The 24,467-nt window shown below is 43.8% G+C and overlaps 1 protein-coding gene across 3 annotated transcripts in view; it reads right to left on the bottom strand.

The window, feature by feature from the left end:
• Positions 1-3,280: 3,280 nt before the first annotated feature.
• NBR1 (NBR1 autophagy cargo receptor) overlaps positions 3,281-24,467 on the bottom strand; it is a 36,008-nt gene continuing 14,821 nt past the window's right edge. For all 3 annotated transcript variants that reach the window (XM_014609197.3, XM_019500342.2, XM_059726818.1), the window contains 12 exons: positions 23,566-23,725; positions 20,555-20,842; positions 19,925-20,074; positions 19,443-19,518; positions 18,809-18,919; positions 16,986-17,144; positions 16,732-16,869; positions 13,713-14,070; positions 13,290-13,384; positions 11,509-11,587; positions 10,548-10,653; positions 3,281-5,767 (listed from right to left, as the gene is read on the bottom strand). In XM_014609197.3, coding sequence (XP_014464683.1) covers positions 5,591-5,767; positions 10,548-10,653; positions 11,509-11,587; positions 13,290-13,384; positions 13,713-14,070; positions 16,732-16,869; positions 16,986-17,144; positions 18,809-18,919; positions 19,443-19,518; positions 19,925-20,074; positions 20,555-20,842; positions 23,566-23,725 — 1,897 coding nt within the window. In that variant the 3' untranslated portion in view covers positions 3,281-5,590. The remainder of the gene's footprint in view (positions 5,768-10,547; positions 10,654-11,508; positions 11,588-13,289; positions 13,385-13,712; positions 14,071-16,731; positions 16,870-16,985; positions 17,145-18,808; positions 18,920-19,442; positions 19,519-19,924; positions 20,075-20,554; positions 20,843-23,565; positions 23,726-24,467) is intronic.

Below are 24,467 nucleotides of genomic sequence, written 5' to 3'. Positions count from 1 at the left end.
GCGCTGCGCCGCCGGGCAGAGCCGGCTCAGGGTCCCCGCGCTGCGCCGCTGTAGTGACGGCGAGCCGGGCCGGGGCTTGCGTGGGGATAACGCGGCGTCCGGCCCTGCGTGACCCGCTGGGGTCTCTTTCAGCCTCGCGTTCTTGTCGTCGGAAAGTATCTTTTGAGGCTTGCGTGGGGCCCCTGGGGCATCCTCTGGTAACGTGCATGGAGCGGGGTGGCCATCCTAAAGGACAGTCCGGTTGTCCTCTTGATACGCCTTTCTGTCCTGGCAGGGGAAACACCTTATCTGTATCTGGGGCCATGAGGCAGTTTCCTTACTCGTTCCCGGGGGGAGCTGTTCTTCTGGCGTGGTTCAGTACCCGACCAGGGTTTGGGGCTTAAAGCCCGCTTCATGGAAATGGGGGGCTCCTCTCTGGCTTGCTTCTGCGGCCATATGGTGGAGGGCAGGCAAAACTTGGGGGCAGCCAAACCCCAAACCTCTGGGCTTGGGCCTGCACGTAGGATGCCTGGCAAACGACTTTGGAAATATGTGAAGCCCCTGGTGGGGGTGGAGGATGCTTGCTGGGTGTGGGGCCACTTATGGTTCTGGACTGACTTGCAGATTTGGACACGATTTGGCTGGGAACATGAAAAATGTCTTTAAAAAAAATAAAGACATCCAGTTTCATATCAATATAGGACAGAGGACAACCAGACTGTTTTCTATGATGGCCACCCTACTCGAAGAGAAAAACAGAGGACATAAAGGCATCAGGTTTCGTATTAACAGAGGACAGAGTAGCAGAAAACTGGACTGTCCTCTATGGTGGCCACCTTAGTTGTGAGGGAAGAAATGGACTTTACCAAGACAAAGCTACAGGCATGTCTCCAAATGCCAGCTATTAGCTTTCTCTAGGTTCTTTGACTACAGAAAAATACAAGAACAAGTCTTCTGTAGCAAACGAGTTAGAAGACCCACAAGAGAGAAGAGTGGTTTTGACATTGGATTTCTTTTTTTCAATCTGTTTATCATTTGCCCACTGAGCAGTGCTAACATTGCACAGTGGGCACCCTTGTTAAGGACCTCACAGCACCCCCAGTCAGTGTGCCACACATCCTGGTTGAGACTCACTGGTGTAGGGAAAGGAAGAGCTGTATAAAGGACCCATGACAGTGGCATCCATAGGTGTAATTCTACTGTGCCCATATTCTTATTCTCTAACCTTTTTGGCAGACGTGCCACAAGGGAAGCTCTGCACTCTGCCCCGCTTCCTTTACCCAATCTGTTGCATTGCGCTGTGCTACTGTGCTCCCTCCCCTATCTGCCTCATGGCAAACATGCCATAAGTGGACCACCCCTGTTCTGGCTCATGTTTTACATTGGCTACATCAGAGCTTTTAATTGTCTACTGTTGCATTGCCTCTAGGTACAGCACCCTACCCACTTCTGTGGACTACTCAAAGGGCTACAGAATGCATCTTTTTTTTTTTTTTTCCTGCTGTGCTAGCTGCAAACTTATGTAAAAAGAGTTACTCAGCAGCAGGAAGCTTTCATGGCACTTTTTTACTTAACTGGCTAAGGTCATAATTGTAAATCAAACAGAAGCTACCATATTTACTTAAGTTGAAGACACCCTCCCCCCCCAATAATTAGATGCTCTATATGGAAAAAAAAAATCTATAAATGTTGGCCATCTCCGATTCATGCCCCACCACTGCTGAAGGGGGGCAGCCTGCCCCCCGCACTGCTACACAGGCAACCGTAAGGCACAGGAATGGGTGGTATGGGTGTAGCATTTAGTTAAACCTTTAAATAACGTAGCACAAATTTAATTGTTTGATTTCTGTCTTCTAGAAAGTAGCTGCTTGACTCTGTTCTGTAATGCTTCCAGCTTGACACAAGTGAATACACTTTGTATGCCCTGGGCGTGAGAGAGAGATGGGCAAGGGGTGAGTGAAAAATGAATGGGAGTTTTTGTATGAAAAAAAGGAGAGATTAACTGTATAAGCAACTTTCCCCCTGCTTGGGCCTGCCCTCTTCTATAGCTCTCAGGTCCTTTGTCCCGCTCTCCTTTTGCCCTTGTAACCTGCTGCCAGGCTCCATCCCTAGTCTGGCCTGGGCACCGAGTGCTGCTGTTACTATGGTGTGGCTGGGGCCGTTCCCAAGACTGAAGCATGGATGAAGCCTGTTGGCACAGAGCAAGGGTAATGGTGGGGGGAGGGGAGGAAAGGGGCAAGCAGGAGAGCAGAGGTTGCTTGCAAGGGATGAGATGGAGGGGGAAGAGGCAGCAGGGGCAGATGGCAGGGTGGGGTAGGCAGTAGCTGCAGTTACAGCCCTAACCTCAGATAGAGCTGGTGCCTGAGCCATAGCAGCCACCTGCCCCACACCCTTTCCTGCCTATGCAATTTTAAGATTAAGGGCTTCCCCATGTTAAAAAGGGGGGGGGGGGTATCCTTGTCTTAGAATCAAGTAAATAGTTATTATTAGAGAAGGAAAAGTAAGATTCCCGACTTACAATTCTACTGGATATTAAAAAACAAAACAAACAACCCAACAAACCCAAAACAGGTTAAGGCAAGAGATGAATTAGCTAATCTTTTAACAGAACTGACAAGTCAAAGACATTTGGTCCATAGGCCAGATCCATCTTGCAGAACCATGGTGTTAAGCTTACTGGACTACTAGAAGTTGTGGGGGTTTGGTCAGGGTGGAGCAGGAGAAGTGGCCTGCTACAGAATCTGGAGTTGTGGACATGGTCACTGGCAGCAGGAGGCCAAGTTAGGGCTGGTAGAGCCCCCGTTGCTCTCTGCATGCTTTGTATATTGCTACTGCTGTGACCCTACCTCCTCAGGTGCTGGCCCTGCCACCTGCCCAATGCCAGAGCTGCCTGCATCAGAGCTGGAGCTGTTGTCACTATGTGCCTCAGGCTGAAACCACCCCATGCTCCAGGCTGGATCCAGGTGAGAGCACCCCACAGTCCAGATCTGGCCCTAGGGCACAAAGTGAGTTTGACAGTCTGAGCTAGCTAAATTATTCTTGTCCTGGGGCAGAGAAGTCATGTCCAATTTTATACACAGAGAAGTAGAATAAGGTTATGCAAGTTAACCAAGGGACCGTTACAAGACTAGAGGGCCTGATAAATACTTTTTGTTAGCTTGGTGCCTTCTTGTTAAAAGGATATACTAAATTCAATGAAAATTAAGACTCTCTAATGCCAAAATACCAATACTGTACTTAAGATAGGAAGGATCCTACCCCCCATGTTAACTACCAAACAGGTTGGACAAGCAGACAGGAAGAAGGGAAAAAGAAAAAAACATTTTTATTATTATGATTGAGAGATTTTCCTCCTCCTCTTCCCATCACATTTGAAGACTTTAAAGTGCTTATTCTAAATAATATACAGAGACTTTATTTGCACTATAGAGTATTATAAATATATCATGCATTCATTAACAAAATATACAAAGCCAACAGAAACATACCTTGAATTTTAGCATTTTTTTAACCTAAAAAAATATATATATATAAAATAAATCACCAGGCTACAAGAGAAGAGCTTAGATTTGTAATGGTAAAGGTAACCCAAGCATTTGGCTGTGGGTAAAACTAAAGAGCCTTTGAAATACTGACATTTATAACTGCAACAAATCCATTTATTACAAATACTTTAGTGTTTTATTATGTGAAGCAGCTCAAATGGAAAAAAAAAACAAAGTAAGTGTAAAGGTACATAAAACAGAAAGAATTGCTTGCTGGGCAATCCTAGTCAAATAAGATGCCTCCCTGGCAAGATGGTTTGCCAGATATTACAGGTCATCCTCCTTATTCTTCTGTCAGTGAAAGCAACAGTGCTTAGGGACAGGTTTTGCATAGGTCAGGACAAGTGCTGTATGTAATGGAGAAGTGTTAAGACAAACAAAATATGCCAAGTAATGGAATTATCTAATTATCTGGTCCAATGCAGAGAAAAGTATACTGGGAAGGAGTATTTTCTGTAAAGTATTAAAAAAAAAACCCATTTAAACAGAACGTTGTCTTGCACGTCTATTAAAAATTAAAACAAAACTGTATTATACCATTAAAGTAATTGAAGAAAATATGCATCTTTTAAAGGACTACATTACAGATTTTTTCCGTTTATTTTACAGTTAATGATCATTTAATCAATCACAATACTGATACAGACTTAGCAAAACCCTGTCAAAATAGCAACACCTTACTTTGAACCAGCAGTGATCAGGATTTAAAACATTTTAAATTACCAGTGGTTTTAATTGTGCTGCAGTTGGTGCATTTCTCCTCCTCAACTAATGTAGCCAACACTACTGCCAGATCCAGGCTTCAAGGTATGATCTGTTGGCATACCATTGCAGAGTAGTATATGTTAATGGTTTCTTGAGGATTACAGGAATCAAACCCTGCTTTGCATTTAAAAGGGAATTTTCCAGCTGTATCAAATACTATCCAAACCAGAATGGTACCCACAAGAGAAAGTGGGCCAGATTTCCAGAAATATATTGATATCCTGGTCAGTCCATGATGGGAGACTGAACAGTTGATGCTGCTGGAGTTTACTGCCTTTTTGTACACAAACTTAACTAAAATCCCACCTCTAATGCTCCCTCCCTCATTCCTAATTATTAGTCGAGTTCACCTTCCCCCACCCCAGTACAGGCTTTATACATTCAAGTTTTCTCTATAATATCAAACAATCAAAAGATTTGCACGGCAATAATTTAGAGAAAACACCTCAAACCTTCACTCTGCAGAAAGTCCTAAGGATTCTTAAAATGTATGTATAGCCTTATATTCCATTCTTAACAATATTTTATATTGACTGTATTTTTGCTGAAGATAAATCTTGTACAATCATTACTAGCAATATGCAAGAGCTGCTGGTGAATTAATGTCCATAGTTCATTCCACTGCATTATTTTAATGCCTTAATTAAGTTTAAATTAACATTAGGTTTCAGCATTTGAAAAAAAAAAAAAATCTGTCATGGTTTGTCTTGTGTGAACATTTTTTAAAGAAGTGTTTAGAATGCTTTTTATGCATGTATATAGTCTATTGTTACAGTACCATCATGCATTAGAAAAAAAATCAGTTACTTAAACTGTCACTACAAGTGACATTCTGCTAGCTGTGGACAAATCTTACAGATAAGGTGAGATTTTGCAGCAATGTCCGGCTTCTCTCCCTATGTTTGTTCACATTATGGTCAACAACATAAAGCTTCCACCTGTTTAAAAGTATCTTGCACACAGTAAAAAAGGGGAAGTTCTCATTTGTCCTGAAATTTAAAATCATTCTACTTGACTCCCAGGTACAAAGGGATTTAGTATCAAATCAGACTTTAAAACTCTTCTCCTACCTATCTGGTGTCTAAAGTAAAGTTAAAATTCTGGTCTGGTTCATAGAACTGCTGTGACAAGTGCTGCATTTAAGATTTCAGTAAAGGAATCAAAGAGTGTATGACAAATTAAACTTAAATGCTTCTACCCAAACAGCCCCAAAACAGAAGGAAACCGAGGAATAGCCTGCTGCTGCTGTGGTGTTTAATAAGAGTCTGCTCAAGTACGGGTGCTTCTGCCACCAGGAAGATTCAGTATCTGCTGCCATACCAGTCACTGTTATTGATCTGCAGCAATTCAGTTACTACTTGCACCATGTTATAGTTGTATTTCTTCAGCAGTCTCAGATTTAGCTGCCTGTCACAGAATCCCATTTCACACAGATTGGCTAAGAGAGTGGCAGTCTGCTCTTCTGTAGCTGTAGGCTCCTTAAAAGGAGAAAGATGAAAAAAAGAGAGAAAGAAAAAAAACACTTCTTCAATTCAAAATACTTTAACTGATTTTAAGTTTCCTGGCTCAGGACTACTCAGAACACTGACAGTGCCCTCCTAATTTATCTGTGACAGATTATGGTGTTCTTGATGTCTTTAGGCTATGGTAGGTGTATGACAGCATTGTAATGAATAGGTTAGACTAGTGATTCTCAACCAGGGTGAGGTTAGGAGATAAATTAAGCAGGTTAAGTGCAGGCTCAGGCTTACAGCTGCCTGGATGATTCCCCCATCCCAAATCTTTGCAGAGGGGCATGGCAAGTAAGCACAGTAACCTATAAGTTAGGTTTTTGAAATTGCATGCCAATAAATTCACAAGAAATAAGGAAGAGCACCTAAGGTCCAAAAAGGTTGAGAACCACTGGGCTACACAAACACTTGTATGGGACAGTTTGGGTAGGGATATTCCTGCCTTGTGTAGGGGGTTGGATTAGGTGACTTCATGAGGTCCCTTTCAGCCCTACTTTTCTATTATTCTAGGTAAAAGGGCTTTGTTGGCATAGCTCAATGTTTTTCAACCAGAGTAATACAAAACCCTTTCAAGGGTGTCACATGCTTCCTAGAGAGCCAAATCAGGAAATAGGTATGGCAGGAGTGCCCACTCTCACTGCAGTCCTTCCCAGTCTGACCCCATACACTGTTCTCCTGGAAAGAGGTACATGAGACAGATGACAGGCACTCTTACTATAACTATTTCCTGATCTGGTTCTGCAGGAGACGTATGGTACAGTTCCACATGGCTGCAGTGGTGGAAACAGCACCCAAATTAAGAACCACAAATTTAGGTAGCTTGGGGGATGGGCAAAATAAGAGACAGGATACCTCCCCTTTTAATATTTTTTTAAAACAGTTCTCTATGGGAGAAACCCATTATATGAAGAGTTTGGTTATTGGTGTGTGCAATCACTTTACCACAAAATGATTTTGATTAGAGTACTTGAGGACTATAAAAATATCTAAATGACATTGGCTAGGACTGGCAATGCAGCTTTGAAATTTCAGTGCAAAATCTATAGCTATAGAATTTACAAACATGATCCTATGTTTTACAAATTCTTTTTAGTAATAACACAGAGCCTCAGAGCCCTACTGTAAAACGATATAAAAAAAAATGTTGCCTCTGGTTTCAAAGGTGCTGTGATATATGCCTTTGGACTTGGCTTGGTAACTGAATGACACTCTATAGGACCCGACTCAGCATTACAGTGGTTCTCAATTGGAGCACTGTCAAATTAAAAAAAAAGTTACAGGAGGTACCCTGACTAGAAAGAACCACTGGCACAACTGAACTAATACAAATAGATCAGCAGACCTCCTTAGCAGAGATGCAGCTTCTAGTAGTAAAAGCTTTTGGGAGTATAAGTTGCGTCTACAGCTACAGTGCTCAACCTCAGGCCAACAGTGCTCTGTAAGCCACAACAACTAAATACTGCCACTGCTCCTCCACTGCAAAATTTCCCAACCTGCGCAGAGCCCTGCAGATCTGATGACACAGCCCTGCGCATGGGGTTGGAAGAGTTCACAAGACTGGCCCAGCACCACATCCTACCCAAGGGGCTAGAAGGTTGAGGACCACTGGTCTACCCAGTAATGGAATACATGCCAGAATAACTTTATCAAATAAAGGTATGATATTCTTTCCCCACCCCCACTCCACCCTCACTGCTATGCTGACAAGGCTGAAAATTGCTATGCTGACCAGGCTGAAAAATGTGATAGCTTTTAAAATGCATCTCCAAGGACACTACCTCTCCAAGGAGAGGCCTGTGTGCTACCAATAACCCTAAGCAATGCCACCTGGAGTTCTGAACTCCTGGTAAGATCACCCATGGCAGCAAGGTCAAAAGCAAGGTTTCCAGACTAAGTGACCCATATATAAAAATAACTTAAAAGGCTCTTCAACAGTAGAACAGGCAGATGAAGCAAGAATACTTCACAGTGGCTGTAAAGGTGGAAGAAGGCTGCAGTGAAACCTCCAGTTGTCTAGATTTTCCTTGCTATCAGATTAAGGTTTCCTTTGCTATAAAAAACAGTATCATATGGTTGCTGATGTGCAACAAACAGCATCCCCATCTTAAAATGAAGACTGTGCAGGAATCTTCCTTCAATAGCAAGTCCTATGGTGATGGATGAGCAGCAATGGGGGCAGGTGCTACTGATTACTTGAAACCCCTAGCCAGACATACACAGATGATGACTATGATGGTTGTTTTTGTACACAGAACTGAGATACGTGTACAATTTGACAGCTGCGATCATGACTGAACAGGACTATTTAGGATCCACTCTGCTCACCCTGTATCGGGAGAGGGCTAGAAAAGGTGCCCTAAAACAGTCTGTCAGTCATTTCACCTGACTGGAAAAATGCATCCAGTAGGATCACTATCTGCAGTCTAAATCAAATAATGAAGTTTGCAACCTAGAACATCCACACCCTGATAGACAACCCTAACAGTGATCAACTGGAACAAAGAACAGCACTTGTGGCCAGAGACTTGCATGATTTGATACTGACATTGCTACACTTAGTGAGATCATGATATGCAGGAGTGGGACACCTGACGGAACATGGCAATGGGTACACCATTTTTTTTGTAAAGGAAAGGGTGAAAGACAGATACATCTATAGCACTGGTTTTGCTTTCAAAACCAAGATTGTTACTCAGTGAGCAGCTCGTGGCCCTTTGTTTTCAACTGACCAACAGACAATATGCAACAGTTACCATTATATACACCCCAACTCGTGATGAAGATGAAACAAAAGAACACTATTCTAAACTTGACCAAGATCTATCATCTGTTCCAAAAATGGATATTTTTTCTTGGGGATTGCAATGCTAGCGTGGACAAAGACTCTGAGCTACAGAATGGAACACTTGGAGAGGAAGGCGTGGGAAATGTCAATTCAAATGGAATTTTTCTCCTGAGCAAGTGTTTAGATCATGATCTCATCATTAGAAATGCCTTATTCCACCAAAACAACAAATGAAAGACATCATAGATACACCTCTGCTCAAAACACTAGCACCTGGTTATGTCATAGTAGGTGCCCAAAATTTTCATAACATCCATATCACCAGAAATATGACCAGCACAGAGGACAGACAGCTGGACAGATCATTTGATATGTTCCATCATGTGCATTCATGCTGCTCCAAAATGACAAACAAAAGCAGCAGCCAAGGAAGAATTTCATTATGGAGTGCTTGAAAGACCCTGCTAAAAGTGAGTCTACAGCAATGCCTTAGTGACAAACTCTGGCCTTGCTGATGATCTTGACACCTTTGATCACTGGGAAGACAAGGTGTGTGAAGACTCTGATTCAATGAGAAGAATAGGGAAATTCAAGGTTTCTTTGACAGAAAAATGAGCATCTTCAAAGCATGGCAGAAAGACATCAACTCCAAGCAAAAGTAAGGAATTTATTACATTAAAGCCTAGACCCAGAGGAAAATTCAAGAGTGAAAGAACAAGTGATGGGAAGAGAAAACAAAAGAAATACAAGAAGTTTGCTGACAGCCATGACATGCACAGTTTCTTTAGCACAACCAAAGCTATCTATAGGCCAAGCATACAAATAGCTGTCCCTCTGAGGTCCAAGAATGGAACATAGTCTTTACCAGGCAGTTTTAAAAAGGCAACAGTCTTTAAAAGGCAGCACCATCAATGAAGGTGGAAGAAGCACTTTCAAGAGTTTCTGAACCGAGATTCTAATGTTGAAGACAGTATCATCAAAGCCATTCCACAATGCCTCATTAAGAACTACCTTTCAGATCCACTAACTTCTGAAGAGACTTTGAAAACCATTAAGCAGATTAAGAATTAAAAAAAATTGTGGTCCTGATGGAATACTAACTGAAACTGATAAGCAAGGTGGAAAAAAGCTCTCACCCCAACTATATGTTATTAGGAAAAAACAGAAACATGAATAGATTCCCAGTGACTTGAGACATGCTAGAACTGTAACCATATTCAAAAAGAGCACAGATTGGATTACAGCAATTATTGTGGTATGACACTCCTGTCTATAGCTGGGAAGATCCTTGCCTGCATTCTCCTTAACAGACTTTTTCCAATCTGTTGAGATTCTACTCAAGTGCCAATGTAGCTGTAGGCAGACAAGGTTCCTTGGGTGAATTTGATATCTTTTATTAGACCAACCCAAATAGTTGGAGAATAGTTATTAAGCAAGCTTTCGGGTTCAAAAACCCTTCGTCAGGCTAAGGAAGGTTTCAGCAGTTGGTGTGTGCTCTTCCTGGATGGGATGCATGCCTCTCAGAGATACGATGGATCTGATTTTTTTGCTAGATAGCTACAAAAAGTGCCATGAGCAACACTGAGATCTTTACATGGTTTTCATTGACCTAAGACCTTTGATTTCAATTAACAGAAAGGTCCCAATGAGATCTGGATGCCCACCAAAATTTGCTACCATTAAATCAGACCTCTTCACAACATGACAGAAACTGTTCTAAGCAATGGCTGGGAAACAGATCCCTTCACTGTTAGAACTGGAGTCTAATGATCTGCTAAAATTACTTGGCTTTCCAAAAGATGTAAACAATGAAGTGGTGACTAAAGCTGCAGTTGAAAGAGTTACCATTTAGTATTCTGCTGCTACAAAAGTTAGAGTTTTTGCATTGAAAATAAGCCCTATGCAGAATTTTAACAAATTCACAGATTTCACAGTATGTTTAATTTTGAGGCAGAGACTTGCCTGTTCTACAATGGGTGGTCCAGCAAACAGTGCTTTGTAGGCAGAAGCAGCAACAGACAAAGCCCCTTTAACAAGCCCTCCTGCAATGCTGTTTCCCTGGGGATGTCTGTGGAAAAATGTTTTTGGTGTCAGTCAAGCATGCATTTCACCCAATAGGTAGATATACGAAATGTTTTAGTAATAAATGGAGAAAGATATGGCACTATGTGAAGAAATTAAATAGTTCTGAAGTTCAGCCTATTTCTTCAAGGACACTATATCAAGAATGAGTTTTTATGAAAATTCATTTAATTTTTCCAAAACTCACCTTCCCAAAAATGTAACCACTATATGCAGAGCAGTAAGTGTACCCACCCAGAGAGATTTGTAAGAGTTATATGTAGATATACAGCAGCACATAGCGCTGCCTATCAAACAACTACAAAAGAACACCCAGACTGACCAATATTTCTGGTCTTACTGGTTCTCTTTTACTCAACAAACAATTCTACCCAACAGAATGCCTGTACTGCATTTAGATTGTGCCACTCTAGCTCCTAAGCTGAGCGTATTCATTCTCACCAGGTCTTATTTTAAATCTTTAAGATCTACTGGTCTTTACCAAACTCTTAGGAAACAAACCGGATTTCCAAGAGAATTCAGCTCCAATAGAAGAACATAAGCAAGAGAGCAAGATTTTCATTTCTTAGCAACTCTGGACACTTAAATTTAGGTATCCAAGTATTAACTGAGCTATTTTGAAAGCCTAGTCCTAAGTAATTGATCAACAATTGCCAAAACATGGATCAGAACTTTGATAATACATGTTTCACCTCCATCTCCACAGGCTACAAGGAGAGCTTAAAATTTATTTTTTTAAAAATCTGCCCTTTTGTACTCGCTCAAATGAATGTAGCAGTTCTTAGCTCAAAAGGAAGTAAAGGCACATTTCTGAAACCATGATGGATCTCTGTTTCATTACCTTGAGTATTCTGGGAACTTTGATTTATTATTTACGTTTTCTGAAGGCTCCGTTTCAAGAAAATCTTCAGTTCTGGGCTCTAGAAGAGAAATAAAAAACCAAGTGAACAGGTGCATCTAATAGTCATGCTAGAGAGATGCAATAGGTGAAGGTGAACAGAAATGAGTAAACAACATTCCTAGAGTTCATGTGTAACTAGTATATGTGTTCGTAAGCACCATGAAACAGCCTCTCCTGAAGTTTAACGTACAGAAAACAAAAGTCAAGATACCTGGTAAATGGTAATACAGCTATATAGATCATAATCAAAGGAAAATGAAAGCAATGAATGCAGGGCTTACAGTTAAGTCTCTTAGGAACAAAACAAGTCACATATTCAACCAGCCTTATTAATCCTACTACACTGAATTAAGTGCTCTAGGAGACTATTCTAATTCACCTTCACATGCCTAAATCAGACCTGTGTATCCATGTAACAGCAATTTTTGGCATTTGTCCAGAGGTTGGATTTCACTAGCACCAATGTGGTGGTGGCTGGGAAAGAAAAGGGTAGCCTTTTCACCTTTTAAGCCAGACTACTGGCTAGGACAGCTGGGCACTACATGTTGTATTTAATATTCATCAATTAAAATAGAGAAGCAGCCCTGGGAAAGTTTCTAACTCACTGGGAACAGAGCCCCAAGCTGGAACCCAAGGTCTTCTTTCTAGGGCTATGTCCACTTCACCAAGACATCCCTTCCTTCCTTCCTTCTTGGGCCCACACACCTTCTCCTTGTGGCTGCCCAGTAGGCCTGCTTCAGGAACAAATGCCATCTCTACCAGACCATACAAAAAATAGGATGGTATTCCTCCTTCAGTGTCAGAACACCCACTAGTCAGTTTGAGGTTTGTTTGGTTTTTTGTTTTTAAATGACTTCACATTTACCAGCATTCTGCATATAGCTGGGTAATTCAGTTTCCTTTGGCACATACACAGTCAGTGGTGCAGACTACTGGACATGTTCAAGAAAGGAACTCATTTCTGCCTGGAGCAGTGGGTCAGACTCGATGATCTAATAGGTCCCTTCTGACCCCAACATCTATGAAACTATGAAATGCAGGGCAAGCATAGCTAGGTGGAATCCAAACTGCACCTGAAGTGCCAAAAATGCAGTTATGCAGGTGCCACACAGGCTTACGAAATTGTTAAAGCTTCTTCTGATCTCCAAGGCCCTAAAAAAAAAATTCTAGCCCTCACTACAGCTGATTTTGTTCAGTCTTACCTCAGTGCCTTACACCCTCTCTGCTCACCCAGCTTAGCCAAGCTCAATGCTTCATTTGCCACTTTCTCCTAAAGTTTTCTTCACATCTTCCATTCAACTTTTTGTAAATAGATCTCGTTTTGAGGTGATGCACCAAACCATTATACTTCTGCTTAATTAAGACCCTCCCCTAAGGCACACTTCTTTGCTCAATGTTTCAGGCACATTTCTATGCTTAACAGAAGATAGTCATTAGCTTTGTAAGATTTATATATAAATGACCTGTCTGCTTTTCAAAGTGTCATTCTGCTTGTGAGCTATCATACTGCCTTCCTGCCTTTTCTTTGTAAAAAGTATTTAAAGTTTTTGGAGCAGATTACTTTTAACAAGTAACATTAACTGCATGGGCTAATCTTTAGCATTTGGTACTTGGTTTAGCACTCTATTTTTTTCCTATGACAGTGGTTTCTAAAATTTGCTGCGTGCAAGAAATCGAAGAAGCAATCTCATATGGAAGTTACTGCATATACCAGTAAATACCTTCTCTTATTTGATCAACAGCAGTTGAAATGATTTCTTCAGCAGCTGACAAGCTTGTTTCTTGAATGTTGTGAATCTGAAGAGAGGATGGATCCCTGTGGAGGGGGCGGGGGTGGAAAAGGAAGAGAAACCCTATAAAAATAAAAACAAAAACCAGGCAAAACCTTCCCTTCCCTCTCCTCATCTGCAACTTCTGCTTGATAGTTATCACAGGCTTTCAAAGGGGTACTCAACTGTGGATATCACTGGGGCATTCATACCAAAATGCTTGCTTTTAAAATTTTTATGGCAGTTGCAAACTATGTTAGTTTGCACCCAGCACTCAGTTCCACTGGCCAGGACCTTCCACAGAACGCTTAAAATCAAGTAAATACAGTTTAACATAATTTGGTTCACATCACTGAAAGATTTCTCCCTCCATACCTTTGCTGTTGAGGTACAGTGCTGACCACTTCTGGAGTCAATGGTACTGTGTCCAGGGTTTGTGAAGTTGTTAAAATATCATTGATATTTTGGACCTGTGGCTGGCCTTCACCTTCAGGAACCAGAACCTCCATATCAATCTCTAATGCTTTTTCCATACTGGGCTGAGAGAGAGCAGAGCTGTACATAGACTCCCCTAGTGGACGACTGGTATCAAAGCACTCAGGAAGGATAATGATATAATCCTCTGAAGCAGAAGACCCCTGGCTTTGAACTTCATCTTTCACATCCTCCTCTTCATCCTCACAATCATTGGTTTCCTCACTGATATTTAACCCTTCAGATACGTCACATTTTTCTAATAGAGAAAAAAAAAAAAATGTATCTAGAATTTTGCCATTAACTCTGGATGACCTGCCTGCCAAAGTTAGCATTCACCTACAAACTCAGAGAGAAACAAGTGCAGGATATCATCCAATTTTACCACATGTGCACAAGAGAATAAATATGCCAGATTATCAATTAGCAAGAAAAACTACCTTTTTGGAATACTCTATGGCAGTGGTCCCCAACCAGTTGATTGGGGAGCCTCTTTTGATGAGGGAGTCGTTTTGACCGGGGAACCTCTTTTAGTCGATCCTGGGCTGGGGGTACATGCGCATGCACCCAGCCCCACCCCAGCCCAGCTGGTCAGTCTGGGGAAGGGAAGGGGTGAAGGCCAAATTGAGAATCCCATGGTGAGAGAGGGAGTGGGGCTAGGGTCTTGATCTGCCCAAAACAGCCCTTTCTCTTCCCCTTGCCCCTTCCCCCAAAGACTTACCTGCGCACGGGGCGGCAGCAAATATTTTTTTCTCCTTCTGCCTCAATCTACCCTCCCCCCCCATCCCTCCTTACCTGCTAGGCACACAGGGGGTGGGGGGAGAACAATGACAATGACACTGCAGTACATCTTGGGTTGCTTTTAAAATTCCAGAATTGATCTACTTTAAAAAGTTGGAGACCACTGCTCTACAGCTTGAGAATGAATGTGCAACTTTGTTCTTGCTGCTTGCCTAGCAACCCATATGTAGATCTGGCTCTGTTTACAGCAGACGCGGGCAAAATACAGCTCGTGGGCCACATCCAGCCCACCAGACACTTTCATCCAGCCCACAGTGCCCATCAACGAACTGTACTCTGCCCAGTCCTTCTACCTATAAGGGTGAGAGCGAGATGCCCAGATATATACCCCCACCCCCAACACGCCCTATTGCACCTTGCTTCTACCCTTAAGGAAGGGCTCAACCAGCACACAGCTTCTGAGCGGGGCTGCTGTTGCCACCAGGGCCCTGCTCTGATTCCCCAGTGTCCCATTGGCTCTGGGCAGCAGGTAGGGGAAGTGGCAGGGGCAGAGTTGTGGGGGGAAGCAGAGTTGCAGATGGGTCGGAGCATGGAGCTGGCGACAGCGTGGAGCTCGTGTCCAGGAGTGCAGGGGTGCAGTAGCAGCACAGAGCTCGGTTGGACAGACAGCAGCGGCACCAGCAGGAGCAGGCAGCGGTGCTCGGGGCACTTGTGCACGGCTTTGGCCAGCACTGAACATCGCGGTGAGCAACACAGCCCCCTCCGGGCAGGTTTCTATCACAGACAGTCCCCACTGCACACGCGCATCACAGGAGGGAAGCCCCATGTGCTGGAGCCAGCTGGGGCAGTGAAGGCAGCCAGCTCCAGCATGTGGGACTTCCCTCCCCTGTCGCATGGGTGCGGGGACTGAGAGTGCCCTCTATAGAGACCACCTGGCACGGGCTGCATTCCTCACCACAATGTGCAGCACTGGCTCTGCCAGGCACCAGCACCAGCTACAAGCACCCTGGGCCTGCTTCTGTGCCATGGGGTGCATGCGGGGGGTCCCCCCACCCACCCTCACACCCCTACATACCCTGTGCCCCCACACAGCCACACCCCTTAACCCCCCCACACCCAATGTACAAGACTAAGAATATATTTGAGTTATTATGCAATCATCTCTATATACAGTTCACAAACAAATCATGATAAAAATATTTTTGTAATAAAATTAAAATGTTATAGTAGATGTTTGACTTTTAGTGTATGATATGGTTTATTTCTGGTTTTCAGATGGCAACCCCCACTCTTAAAGGAGTATTTCCAGAGGCAAGGAGAGGGACTTCCAGTGGCAAAGGTCAGGGGCTAGGGGTGGGACTTCCACTCCCAAGATGGTAACCAGGGAGTGGGACAACTGTCAAGGGGCAGGGCTACCCATGCAGCCCTCAAAAGCTCACCACCTCATTAAGCAGCCCTCCATCTGAAATAAATTGCCTGCCCCTGGTTTGTAAGTGAACCTTGAAGGGCAGAGGTCGCAAGCTAATTAACTCCTAGGTATTATAGAGGAAAGACATCCCAAAAGTGACTGAGTTACTGTAACTTCAAGGAAACAAAGATCAGATAGAGCCTGCAACTCACTCTTAAGAATTAAAAAAAAAAAAGCACCTTAGCCCAGAGAAAAAAAAGTGAGGAGATGCAAGAATTAGATAGATGATACTATATATAGATAACCCCAAAACCAGGTGCACTCACTACAGCAAGGACTCAATAACTAATCCCATTTTCAAATTTAAGATCAACATGTATCTTGACACAATTCTCAGCTGCTCACACAATGCCAAGACGTGCTGCCTTCTAGATGGGCTCATCAACGTAAGCACCAGCTCTACCCAGTGCAGACCACAACTTGAACAGGGAATTCAAATGTTCACTAATATCACTCCCCACACCTCTCATCTTGGTTTCATTATTAAAGACAGAAATTGGTTTCAAATATTTGTTCAGAACAACAGTACAGATTTATTAATGACACACTGACTTTTTGGTGATGCTGATCAACTTCCATACAATTCTATAAAAATTCTGGACCAGCATTCATCCCAAACCTCTTGTTAAACCTACATTCATAGTCCTTCTCACAGAACTCATCACAGGGTTAGTTACTGAGACAGAAATCTGACCCCCAACCTTCACTCACCAAACTCATTTCCTTCCATTGCTTCTGGCTGATAGCTCTTTGTTTCCTGGGGTTTGGAAGCGGGACTACTTTTTTTCCTAACAGGTTCTTCGTTTTTGACATTGTAACTGAAGGCTTCTTGTAGCATTTGCAAAGAGTCTAATAAAAGAAACAGGACAATTAAAAGTTCATAGCCATTTTCAGTGTGAGGCATTTTGCTACCAATGCTCAGTCGCACAACATTAAAGCTCCAGAAGCCAGAATAAAGTACTCACTCTGCAGAGATTTCTTCCTTTGTAGGGGCTGATGGTCAGGTGCAGCATCCAACGTGAGAGAGCGAATAACAGTTTCACAGACAAACTGAGTCCCGCTCATATCTTCCTCCCCCTCCTCCTGGCTCACTGGATGTTCAGCCTTTAGTTTCATGTGAGCATCTGCAGGACAGCAGATTTCAATGACAACTTTGTAAGCTACAAGTGATGGACCCCATGGTATGTTAATAAGGCTACATGAGAACATTTACCTATACAATGCACGAAATGTTCCCTGGACAGGTTGCACACATTTTTCTCAAAATAGATAGTTTCCAGAATTCACTTCCCTTAAATGTGAATGAACAGTTTTGGGAAAGAAACTGCTGTACATAAGCATAATCCAGTGCACAGATGTGGCAAGGAGGTTCTGAGTTCTGGATGAATTCCCTTAGCAAATATAGGAGAGGTCATGAGTAGGGGTGCACTGACATTTTTTGGGCTGATACTGATGGCCAATTATTAATGAGTCATATCAGCCGATACCAATCCGATTGCCAATATGAAACCTGGCAGCTTGGAGAACAGCATCCAGCTGGCAAAGTCTGTTGTGGGGAGCAGGTGGGGAGGGAAGGGGCATGGGGAGGACAGACTGAAGCCCTGATGGTGAGGGAGGGAATGGGGTTGGGGCAGGCACTGCCCAGCCAAGGTATGGTGCGGGAGGGAGCGGTGAGCAGCTCGCCCAGGGGATGCGGGGAGTGGGGGGCGGCTCCTGTTGCTGCACACACCCCCAGGGGAACCGTGGGGGGCATGTGTTCCCTGGATGTGTACACAGGGCAAGGGCAGGCTGGGGCCAGGCGCTGTGTTTGGGGCAGGCAACAGCAGTGCTGGGAGGGGTGGCTACAGGGTGGGGGCTGTCACCCCAAAATTCACCGTAACCCCCCTAGCACAGCCCCAGTGCCCCCCTGCCAGGAAGAGGCTGGCGCAGCCCCTGGCCCACAGCAGGCAGCCCACCCTCACCCCGCACAAAGATTTGGGGGTACACCCCCCAGGGATGCGTGCAGCAGTGGGATCCATCCTCCCCCTGCCCCCCCAGATGAGCTGCTCCCAGCTCCATCCCATGCCCCACCCCAATCCCTCCCTCACTGCAGAGGCCTCCACCTGCCCCCCTCCCACATGCCCCTTCCCCCACTCCCCCAAACAGACTTACCAGGTGGATACTGCCCTCCAAGCTGCCGGGCTGGCCACGTGCATGCACGCGGCATTTATTGGCAACATTATTGGCCACATTAGCTAAAAAAAAAGCCAATGGCCAATAATGTCAATTTTCCTTTTATCGGTGCCAATACGATATGGATCCATGTATCGGTGCACCTCCTGTCACGACAGGATTCTCTCATGGTTGTTCACGTTATTTTAGATCCATTGAAAATATGGTCTTTTACCTCCAAGAAGCAAACCATCTACAACTGGGAGTGGAACAGTAATGACAGGTTGAATCAGACATTTTTGTCTGCTTTTCCATAAGAGGATTAAGTAAACATTTTTATATATATATATATATATATATATATATATATATATATATATATATAAAAATCACTAAAGTGGACTGGACCTGAAGATATTAGAGAAAAAGCATTGGTGCTTTCCCCTCCAAGCTATTTTAGACCATCACTGCATTTTAAGACAACAAAAAGGCTACTCAGCCTGTACCTGAAGATACATATTGCTGCATCTGATGGTGGCAGCAGGATGGAATTCAGTTTCCATTCACACAAACTGAAGCTTGCATCAGTCTAAAGAAAGTTGGCACGTTCCTGGGCACTCCCAGGGTCATTGCTTACCAAGCAGTGGTTTAAATCCACTCCCTTCATTTTCCTCCTCTATCTGACCCAAGCCAGGTTTCTCTATCAGGGGGCTGTCATGTGGCAGAGGTGACATGCATGGAGTCATATCTGGAAGAGGAGGGGGCGGGGAAGGAACAAAGATTTAAATTAAAGGAGAAAACAAATTTCTTGCCTCACAAATGCAAGGTTCTCAAGCAGCTAGCCATTTTTAGGGATAAACAACAGTCTAAAGTTATCTGCTCTCAAAGTCTGTGCAGTACAAATATATCTCAGAAGAAACTTTGGTAAGGAAAGCAACCTTTGTCAAAAATCCTTTACTTTTTTTCATAGTGAAGCGCAGGTGAAAAAAGTATGCCAAACATGAAAGTAGAAGCAACTTTTCAAATTCTCTCTCTTGGGCCATAGCAAAAGATAGACAGATTAGTAAAATACAGAAAAGATTTGGACCTGAGAAGACAGCATTACTCTAGCCGTGTGCCTTGAAAGCCAGAGCCTCTAGGAGCAGATTGCCCAATGGCTCTTCCATTGTCAATGACCCAAACCCAACAGGATAACTAGCTTTTAGGCTCTTTTGTTCAAGTATCGGCTAGAACGGTGGCATCTGTACACTAGGATATGAGACGATCCTTACCAACAGGTGTATTGTGGGGCACTCGTTCCAGTTCCTGCACAATGTTAATGTCCAACAGTTCAAAAGACAGCAAATCCTAAAGAAGGCAATCCCAAATGATATCCATTAGTTAGCCCTGTGATGTACACCTACACACAGGATGTAATGTTAGTAGGCTATTATACTGTAACTAAGTCCACTCCATTCTTCTAAGTACTTAGTTTGGTTTCAGATAGCAGAAGGTGGCAATCTTAAATTCGCGTCTGGTCAGATAAAGATAACCTAACTACCCCTCTTGTTAGCTGGCAAGAAAATGCTACAAAGAGGCCTACATACATCAAGGAAAACAGTTTTTATAGTGTAATATGACAAGGGGAGGTGTCAGACATTCCCATGGCTGCTGCTGCAGCAGCAGCAGCAAGTTGCCATAACTGGCCGATTCAGGAAAATACTCTTACTGAATCAAACAATGCCCTTTATTCACTCAAAATCTAGTATTTTACCTGAGCAGTAAGGAGATCAACTGAAGGAATGTAAAACTCTCTCTCACTGTGTGGATTTTTAATCTTCAAAGGAATAGCTGGTACTGGTAAATCTGCCAGTTCCATCACCTCAACAGCCTGCTGGGCATCTGCTTCTGATGAGGAAACCATCTGCAGAAACCAAAAAAAAAAAAAAAGAAATATGTGCCTTTAATATATGTACCTTGGATACTAGCAGAAGTCTGAGAAGCATTCTGACTGTATTTCATATACTTGTGTTGTACAGGGGGCAGCAAAAATAATATTAAAAGGCCTCCTCCCTCCCACTCTGAAGTTATAATAGTAGATGAAAATATTACAAGAATTGTCCTGCAAGGTTTAAGTTCACTGATTACATTTTACTGAAATGAGAATCAGTGCAAGTGAAATTTCAGTGCATGTTACTGCACTTTAAGAATCAGAAACAGGTAGGAGGGCAGATAATTGAAAGAATCCTCAATGAAAGCTACTACCAACAAACCACTGAAATCAAAAGATTTTTCTGAATAAAATGTATTTTTAATACCAATAAAGGTATTTTCCTGAGCGCCTTTTAAAGGGCTCAGGAAAATACCAGATAAAAAGGTCAAAACAGCAGTTTGGGATACTTGCCTCTTTTTTACAGCAAACTTTATCCTTTTGACTGGGACTAAAAATCTTTCGATTACTTTCGAGACAAGCAGTGGCTGGGAAGGAATCCACAACAATACTGCACCAGATTCTGGGCCCAAATTGCTCTCCCTTGTGTGACAGCCGCCAGTGAGAAGTGTAGGTCCCTTCTAGAGCAGGAGCAATGAACTCAACTGAAACAGTCCCCACTTGCCCTGCTGCAAGAGATGGCACCAACACGTCTTTTTTTTCAGAGGATGCCAAGGTCAGATTTCCCCACATAAATTTCAGCTGGAGGATTTAGATGGAAGAAAACACATAACAAAACAAATCAAACAAGTCATTTTACTTGCAATCAGTCAACTACCCCCATGCTCAGCATCTCTATAGGACCTTTCAGCACAGAAGCTCAAAGTGCTCTCAGCCTCCCTCAGTTTGCCACAACCAGAAGCTTTACTATCTCTCTAAGTAGATGAGGACTATTGCAAAAGTGAAAAAAGTAATATTGATCTTTTAGTTTGAAATTCAAACCCAGATCACTGATAGATGAGATTATCTGACATCAGGAAAAACGTATGCTATAGGCTTGAACTACATCTGAATGAAGAACTATGCTACAAGATCTTCCTTAGTTAGTTATTTCTTTAAATTATATGGCCCTTGTTTGTGTGATGAGGGGCACCTAGATACAGAACTCCCTGCAAAACACCTCTTTATTAAATTAGGAAAGCTAGCCAGGACCTGAAAGTGTGTTTTTGACCACAGCCACAACTGAAACCACTAGAGGTGCATTGATCCAATACTGGACTGGTACCAATATAAAGAAAATAGAGTGCATCGGAAAACAGCTTTTTTTTTTTTGCTTGGTGTAGCCGATAAATGTCCCATGCATGTGCAGCCACAGTACAGCTCTCCACCCTCAGTGAAGCCTTCAGCCTGCTTATGGAGAAACTCATCAGGGAGGCAGTTAGACGGGCCAAAGCTACCATGGAGCTGAGGATGGCATCCCAAGTTAAGGATAACAAAAAATTGTTTTTTAGATATATAGGGAGTAAAAGGAAGGCCCAGGGTGGAATAGGACCCCTACTAAATGGACAGAAGCAATTGGTGACGGACAGGGGGGACAAGGCTGAACTCCTCAACGAGTACTTGGCCTCAGTGTTCCTAAGTGAGGGACAGGACAAGGCTCTCACTGGGATTGTAGAGAGGCAGCAGCAAGGCACCAGACTGCCATGCATAGACCCTGAGATGGTGCAGAGGCACTTGGAGGAACTGGATGCCTTTAAGTTGGCAGGCCCGGATGAGCTGCATCTGAGGGTACTGAAAGCACTGGCTGATGCCATTGCACAGCCACTGGTGGTAATATTTGAATGCTCGTGGCGCACGGGCCAGGTCCCAGAGGACTGGAAAAGGGCCAAAGTGGTCCCCATTTTCAAGAAGGGGAGGAAGGAGGACCCAGGCAACTATAGGCCAGTCAGTCTCAACTCTATCCTAGGCAAAGTCTTTGAAAAAATTATCAAGGCTCACATTTGCGAGAGCCCGGCAGGACAAATTATGCTGAGGGGAAACCAGCACGGGTTCGTAGCAGGTAGGTCATGCCTGACTAAACTAATCTAGTCTCTTTTTATGACCAGGTTACAAAACGCCTGGACACAGGAGTAGGGGTTGATATCGTATACTTAGACTTCAGGAAGGCCTTCGATACGGTATCCCACACCATACTGGTGAACAAGTTAAGAGGCTGTGACTTGGATGACTACACAGTCTGGTGGGTGGCGAATTGGCTAGAGGGTCGTACCCAGAGAGTCGTAGTGGATGGGTCGATATCGACCTGGAAGGGTGTGGGCAGTGGGGTCCTGCAGGGCTCGGTCCTTGGACCGATACTCTTCAATGTCTTCATCAGTGACTTGGATGAGGAAGTGAAGCGTACTCTGTCCAAGTTTGCGGATGACACAAAACTGTGGGGAGAAGTGGACACACCGGAGGGCAGGGAACAACTACAAGCAGACCTGGACAGATTGGACACATGGGCGGAAAACAGAATGCAATTCAACAAGGAGAAATGCAAAGTGCTGCACCTAGGGAGGAAAAATGTCCAGCATACCTACTGCCTAGGGAATGACCTGCTTGGTGGAACGGAAGCGGAAAGGGATCTTGGAGTCCTAGTGGACTCCAAGATGAACACGAGTCGTCAGCGTGATGAAGTCATCAGAAAAGCTAATGGCACTTTATCATGTATCAGCAGATGCATGACGAACAGATCCAAGGAGGTGATACTTCCCCTCTGCACAGGGCAGGGCAGGCTGCTGCTGGGGTGGTGCCAGGCTCTTTCCAGCAAAAGGCTGGGCCAAGCTGTGCTGGAACAGGCAGTGGTGGCACTGGGCCGGGGGAAGGGGGCAGGCGCCTACAGCAAATTTTGGAGTGCCTGCAGCCCCTCCTATAGCCCCCTCTGAGCACCACCACCCACCCCGACCCTGGCAGGGGACTGGACCAGGCTGTGAAGAGACCAGTGCAGTCCCAGCCCCAACCAGTGGCAGCCTGCCCTGCCCCATGCAGATCTGGGGGCAAAAGCCCCCCCATGCCCTCTGGGGCTGTGTGCAGCAGTGGGAGCCACCCCCACTCAAGCTGCAGCTCTGTCCTGTGCCCCACCCCCTGCACCCAGACAAGCTACAGCTCTGTCCTGGGCCCTACTCCCTGCCCCAGCTGGGCAGCACCTGTCCCAGCCTCAGCCCCACTACCTTCCTCACCGGGGCCTTGATCTGTCCCCCCCACACCCCTTCCACCACAACAGACTTACCAGCTGCATGCAACTCTCTGGGCTGTGTATCTGAAATTGGATCAGTATTGGCCGATATGCCTCTTTAAAAATTGGCTATCATTATCAGCCCCAAAAATCTCTATTGGCGCACCCCTAAAAACCACCATTCCCTTTCCAAGACTTTTCCCCAATTAAGCTATTGGAGTTTAAGTTTATATTCAGTATAAACTAAACTAATAACAAAAAAGGGAGGCACCTTCGTGTCCAAGCTCCATTCCACACTGCCAGTGTTCTTCATCTGCCAGTGCTTGATGAATCTTGTCCCAGGTTGCAGATGAGTCCCATCTGGCAAATTCTCATCAACAAATGCTGCACTCAGAGTAGGGACAACCGTTGGGCAGGGCTGTACAGGAGTCCTAAGCACACAGCAAAGTACATGAGGTTACTGGACTGAATTAACTAGGCAGATGCATTTCTGGGATCCTTCTCAGTTTGTAGTTAATTTTAAAACCCCACTATTTAAGCTATTTGTTTCTCTTTGCTTAAAAGGCGCTCTAAATAAGACACTTTGACTGCAAGTTTCTTCCACTAGTTTTAACAACACAGAAACACATACCAAGCTAAATTGTGTGTGATTTCTCAATATTTCAGTTGATCTGCTTCTGTTTAACAGCACTCTGGCCTAACTTCAAAGCACTTAGATACAAGTGCTCCAATTAAAAATGTATCACCTTAATTTCTTAGCTTCCCATTAGAGACTATTTGCAAAGGCCAAAACTATTTAAAACTACAGAAGTTGCCAATGGGCTCAGCTACAGATCAATTTAAGAAGTTTCAGGCCATGCATTAGATTTCAAAGGATTCCTTAAAAAAACAAAAACAAACCAGTGTCTTATTTTTAACGTTGGCTCAAAAAGGTCAGAAACTACTTGAAGGAGTAACAGCATTCCCTTTATCCTATTTTTAGATAGGATAATTATGTTAGGTGCTTGTCTTCATTCCACAGAGAGTAAAGGGACTTTATCCTCCTGATGCTGAATCAGAGACTGAGCAACAGCCTGTATGGGACTACTGAACAGCTGGGCTTAAAAGCATCATTGCTTTTCAATGAAGTGCCATACTTTCTCCTTGTAGGAGGCTCAAACAACTGCACACTAC

Source organism: Alligator mississippiensis, chromosome 4 (genome assembly GCF_030867095.1).
Source record: "Alligator mississippiensis isolate rAllMis1 chromosome 4, rAllMis1, whole genome shotgun sequence".
NCBI lineage: Eukaryota > Metazoa > Chordata > Crocodylia > Alligatoridae > Alligator > Alligator mississippiensis.
The sequence above is the reverse complement of the archived record's forward strand: the minus strand, read 5'-3'. Positions and strand labels throughout refer to the sequence as shown.